This window comes from Miscanthus floridulus, chromosome 12 (genome assembly GCF_019320115.1).
Source record: "Miscanthus floridulus cultivar M001 chromosome 12, ASM1932011v1, whole genome shotgun sequence".
NCBI classification, from domain to species: Eukaryota; Viridiplantae; Streptophyta; class Magnoliopsida; order Poales; family Poaceae; genus Miscanthus; species Miscanthus floridulus.
The window spans coordinates 26,099,284-26,104,983 of record NC_089591.1 but is presented as its reverse complement, the minus strand read 5'-3'; the positions used below and the strand labels follow the sequence as shown (position 1 = coordinate 26,104,983).

Below are 5,700 nucleotides of genomic sequence, written 5' to 3'. Positions count from 1 at the left end.
GAATCCCTCCCCCTCTGAGACTGAGGTAACCCCAGAACAAAGTCCATAGATATATCTTCCCAAGGTACATGTGGAATAGGTAATGGAGTATATAAACCATGGGGATTGAGGCGGGACTTAGCTTTCAAGCAAACGATGCAGCACCCAACGTGCCGCTAGACATCACGTCGCATATGTGGCCAAAAGAAATGATTAGAGAGCATGTCTAATATCTTTTGGACACCAAAATGACCAGCCAGTCCACTTGCATGTGCTTCCTGCAAAAGAACTTGACGAATCGAACAAGCTAGAATGCATATTTTGTTAGTCCGAAACAAGAAGCCATCATGCACATAATATTTATCCCAACCTTTTCCATCAATGCAACGAGAGAAAGGTTCATTAAAATCAGCATCAACAGCATAAAGTGTTTTAATGGATTCTAAACCAAGCACTTTTGTATCTAGTTGTGTAATCAATGCACATCTTCTAGACAAGGCATCGGCAACAATGTTATCTTTACCACGCTTATGTTTGACAACATAGGGAAACGTTTCAATGAACTCAATCCATTTAGCATGTCGACGGTTCAGCTTGCCTTGGCTTTTAAGATATTTCAATGCTTCATGATCAGAATGAATTACAAATTCTTAAGGTAACAAGTAATGGTGCCAAACTTCCAAAACGCGAACTAAGGCATAAAGCTCTTTGTCATAAACCGAGTAATTCAGATGTGGACCATTTAGCTTTTTAGAAAAGTAGGCAACAGGTTTACCTTCTTACAGCAGTACACCTCCTATGCCAATACCACTTGCATCACATTCGATCTCAAATGTCTTACCAAAATCAGGAAGTTGTAGCAGCGGTGCTTCACAAAGCTGTGTTTTCAGTGTGTGAAATGCTTGGTCTTTGTCATGGCCCCACGTGAATGGAACATCCTGCTTTGTGAGATTGTTAAGGGGTGCAGCGAGGGTGCTGAAATTTTTGACAAAACGCCTATAGAAACTTGCAAGACCATGAAAGCTTCGAACTTGGCTCACATTTACCGGTGTAGGCCAATCCTGTATTGCTTTAACCTTCTCTTCATCAACCTGAATACCATCTGCGGAAACAACAAAGCCAAGGAAAACAACACGGTCTATTCAAAAGATGCACTTAGCAATGTTACCATACAATTTCTCTTCCCTCAAAACAACAAGTACTTGACGGATATGATCAAGATGTTCATCAAATGATTTGCTATAGATCAGAATATCATCAAAATAAACAACTACAAACTTGCCAATGAAAGCTTGTAAAACATGGTTCATTAAGTGCATAAAAGTTGAAGGAGCATTTGTCAAGCCAAATGGCATCACAAGCCATTCATAGAGACCAATTTTAGTTTTAAACGCTGTTTTCCATTCATCACCAAGTTTCATGCGGATTTGATGATAGCCACTACGCAAATCAATCTTGGTGAAAATGATGGAACCACTCAATTCATCTAACATGTCATCAAGTCATGGAATGGGATGGCGATATCGAACAGTTATAGCATTGATAGCACGACAATCAACACACATGCGCCAAGAGCCATCTTTCTTTGGAACTAAAAGAACAGGAACAACACATGGTGATAAGGATTCATGAACATACCCTTTGTCCAAAAGCTCTTTTACCTGTCGCTGAATTTCCTTTGTCTCTGTGGGATTGGTGCGGTGGGCTGGACGATTTGGAAGAGAAGCACCTGGTACCAAATCAATTTGATGCTCAATTCCACGGAGTGGAGGAAGTCCAGCTGGTATCTCATCGGGAAAAACATCTTTGAAGTCCTATAAGAGATCAAGAACAACACTAGGCAGCGATGAAGGTAAATCGTTAGTTGAAAGTAGGACCTCCTTGTGCAAGAGCACAAAGAATGGGGCTATGGTGTTTCTCACTTCTCTCATATCACTCTTGCTCACAAAGAGACACTCAGTGTGGCGTGGCTGTTTAGGATTGGCATGAGTCTTTATGTGGTTGGATGGGTTAGAACTCTCTCCCTTACTTGTGTTGGGGATCTCACTCAATTTTCTTTTGTTAGATTCCTCTCTTTTCTTGCGAGCCATATCTGAAGCATGTATCTCCTCTAGAGATAATGGAATAAGAACCACCTTCTTGTCATTGTGAATGAAAGTGTGTTTGTTAGACCATCCAAAATGCACCGAGTCCACATCAAATTGCTAGGGCTGACCAAGTAGCAAATGGCATGCTTGCATGGGGACAATATCACAATCCACCTCTCCATGATAATCACCAATGGAAAATGACAAACAAATCATGGCTGAAACCTTAACTGTCCCAGAATTATTCAACCATTGCATATGGTATGGATGTGGATGGCGACGTGGCTGCAAGCCAAGCTTCGCAACAAGCAAAGCACTAACAATATTATTGCAGCTCCCACCATCTATGATGAAATGGCACACTTGTCCTTTCACTTTGCATCTGGATTGAAACAAATTATGGCGTTGTCCTTGTTCAGCAGCAACAAATTGAGTGGAAAGAACTCACCTCACCACCAAAGAAGGAGATGGTGTGTTCATTATAGAACGCGTCAAATTAGGAAAATCAGCAAGCAGCTCATCAAAATCATCACTAGTAATCTCGTCGAAAGATGGAGAAACAACATCTTGTAATAGGTCATTGTGAGCAAAAGTTGGAATAGGTTGAATGGCTAAACAATTTAGACCTAGCTCAAATGTACCATCCTCTGCTGAATACTCACAAGTGTCAAGATTAAGATCTGCAAATACATTATTAAACTCGTCCTCCTCTTCACTTTGGGAATCATAAGAACCATCAGCAAGTGCAATAATAGTACGACGATTGGGACATTCAGCTTGCTTATGCCCATGACCACCACACTTAAAACACTCAATCTCGCTTGTCTTGCATTGGGTGGCTGTAGTAGAAGAAGTGGGCTGACTTGAACTCATAGCTTTACCTTTCACATCCAATTGTTTGGAAGAAGTTGGAAGATATCTATTTGCTCCACGAGATGAAGATTTGGGTGTTGCAGCTCCTTGCTGTTGGAATTGAGGCGTGACATCCCCTTGCTGTTGGGAATGATGCCATGAAGCATTGTATTTGTAAGATGTAGCAATTTGCCTTTCAACCCTCTTTGCAAAATGAACCAACTCGGTGAGACATGTGTAGGTTGTCATATCCACTTTATTAGCAATGGGTTTATTGAGGCCAACTAGAAACCGAGCCAATGTGGATTCCTCATCTTCAGTTATCCCTATACGAAGTACACACATTTCTAATTCTTGAAAATATTCATCAACAGTACGAGTACCTTGCACAAGACATTTCAGCTTCAAATGTAGATCACGAGAGTAATATGCTGGAACAAAATGACATCGCATTTCTCTCTTCATGTCTTCCCAAGTTATACGAACATGCCCAACTCTCTGATATTCAGTATGGACCTGATTCCACCAAGTTATGGCATAGCCTTTAAACTCAATGGCTGCAAGCTTTGCCTTCTTTTCAGTAGAGTATTCATACAAATCAAATATTTGTTCCACCTTGGTCTCCCATTCAAAATAAGCATCAGCATTCTCCTGTCCGCTGAAAGGGGGAATAGACACTTTCACATTTCTTAAACCATCATCATTACGACGACGATGGCGGTCACGATAACCATGATGGCCACCACCATGTCGATGATCATCCATGTCGGACAACATATCATCATCACCATCATAATCTCTACCTCCAACTAGAACGCGCCGAGCACGACCAAAACCATGGCCAAACCCACCACGTCCATGTCCATGACCAGCGGCACGACGTGGTGCCTCGTTATCCTCATTGTCATCATCCTCATTTGGTGGTGGTTCTCTATGAGGCATGTTCAATTGGAGAGTGTGTAGTTGTTTCATCAAATCATTCATTTGTGTATGCAGCTCCTAGAATTCCTCCACCAAAACAGCGGCACCATCTCCACATCCTACCATATTAGTAGAGGGGGGAAAAGGACAATATATATGTGGAATATATGTGGAATCACTCCTTCACCACTTGCTGAACAAGTTCTTTCTCTTCCTAGAAAGGGCAAGAACCGGGGCTGCAATCTGTAGTGGAAGAGTGAAGAGACTACGGTACAACAGCTCATGGTGCTTTTAAGTGGAGCTTGGTGGGGTAATATGTAAATGGAATGCGCTAAAATGTAGTAATGCAAAACTGAATAATAATCCAAGAACTCAAGTCTAAGTTGCTGAATATAAAGGAAAAGATGCTCAAAGAAAGGAACAAGATGTAGGAATTGGATAGATGAACACCAATTGCACCAACCGAAACTTGTTGCTGCCCAAACCCCTTTGTGGTGTGCTGAACACAATTCTCATTTATTTCTTTTCTTTCCTTTTTTTTGAACAAGAACTCGTTGTTTTCAGTCCTTCTTTTGACCCATATACATCTTTTCTTTTAACCTTTGTGAGAAACACAGCACAACTTTCAACTAAAGGGGCACATAAGGATCAACTAAGATGGATGGCGCAGCACAAAAACAAGAAACTTGGGTGGGAAATTTGTGGCAGGTAGAAAACAAGGGTGGAACGGGTGGTTTTTTTAGTTATATATATGCAGCAAGCAATGACGATTAGAACAAGGGTGGGATGGGTGGGTACATGCAGCAAGCGATTTGATGATTAGAACAATGATAACAACTAGAATGATGTGGAAAAGAAAAATTCAGCAACTAGACAAATCTTAAAGGATTAAAACTCGATAAAGCAAACTACAAAATCAGTAGCACGTATGAATTTGGGCTGTAGGTTTTCTTTTTTTGGCTATTAGTGGACAGTAGGTATATAAACACTATCCTACCAAAAACAAGAACAATCCTAATGAGTAAACGGAGGTTCTAGTACCAGATGATGTGCACACGTCTATGCAGCACGTGTAGCAAGTTGTTGTGGCCCGATCTTCTCGTAGGATCTGCGAACTTGATAAATTGTCGTTGCGTGACCTAGTGAAGAGGCAATGCACCGCGAGGCTGTCCACATGACAAACTACCGAGACAATCACCCTTCCATGTACCAATGAATAGCCCACGCAATCACGCTGTATAGATGTGAAGGCACAAACTGGGTGAACCGCAGTTTGGCATTCTACAACTCCCTCAGGAATCGAAAGAACAAGTTTGCAAGCCTCTCAAGACTCACGCTGGAACAAGAATTCCAAGAGTTGGTATTTCTGAAATTGCAATCACGAGTTCCTGTTCACGTCATCCATTACAGGGATATATAGCACTAGTGGAGTTTTAGTTTGGTGGAAAATAATTGAGAACATGTAGTAGGAAGTTGCAGCACTACTTTTATTAATAACCAAGCCTAGTAGGGCACCTAGCTGGTTGGTATTCTCTGCATGCATGCTAGAGCATGTGTGGACAGCAACCCAGTTGCTGGTTGCATGCATTCCTAACTCCCAAATTATTTGCTTGCACTTCAACGGCTGATATTCATGGTAGCTGAATGGCCTTTCCTCTCTCATGCACGTCCAGGTTCCATGCATATATTTGGTGGGCAGAATCCATCATCAACCCATGCTTGTTCATGCACTCCATCATTCCTAAGAACATTGAAACAAGTACTCAAAAGCATAGGTTCATTCAATGTAATCTGATTATTAAGCACAAGGTTAGCGTTCAACTAAGAATGAATTTCCTTCTCCACTTGTTTAGCTCTACTC

At 41.4% G+C, this 5,700-nt stretch overlaps 1 protein-coding gene across 1 annotated transcript; it reads right to left on the bottom strand.

Annotated features, from left to right (window-relative positions):
- Window positions 1–758: 758 nt before the first annotated feature.
- Window positions 759–3,860, bottom strand: LOC136495632 (uncharacterized). The gene is made up of 4 exons (XM_066491512.1): window positions 2,515–3,860; window positions 1,641–1,793; window positions 1,148–1,218; window positions 759–1,081 (listed from the first exon to the last, which is right to left on the bottom strand). The coding sequence occupies exons 1-4, from the start codon at window positions 3,858–3,860 to the stop codon at window positions 759–761; spliced, it is 1,893 nt and encodes a 630-aa protein (XP_066347609.1).
- Window positions 3,861–5,700: the final 1,840 nt, after the last annotated feature.

Coding starts and splice junctions, on each gene's coding strand:
- LOC136495632 (XM_066491512.1), bottom strand. CDS start 3,860: ATGCCTCATAGAGAACCACCACCAAATGAGGATGATGACAATGAGGAT. Junction 1,794..2,514: donor TCTCCTTCTTTGGTGGTGAG/GTGAGTTCTTTC, acceptor GATCTCTTATAG/GACTTCAAAGATGTTTTTCC. Junction 1,082..1,147: donor GAGGGAAGAGAAATTGTATG/GTAACATTGCTA, acceptor TTGTTTCCGCAG/ATGGTATTCAGGTTGATGAA.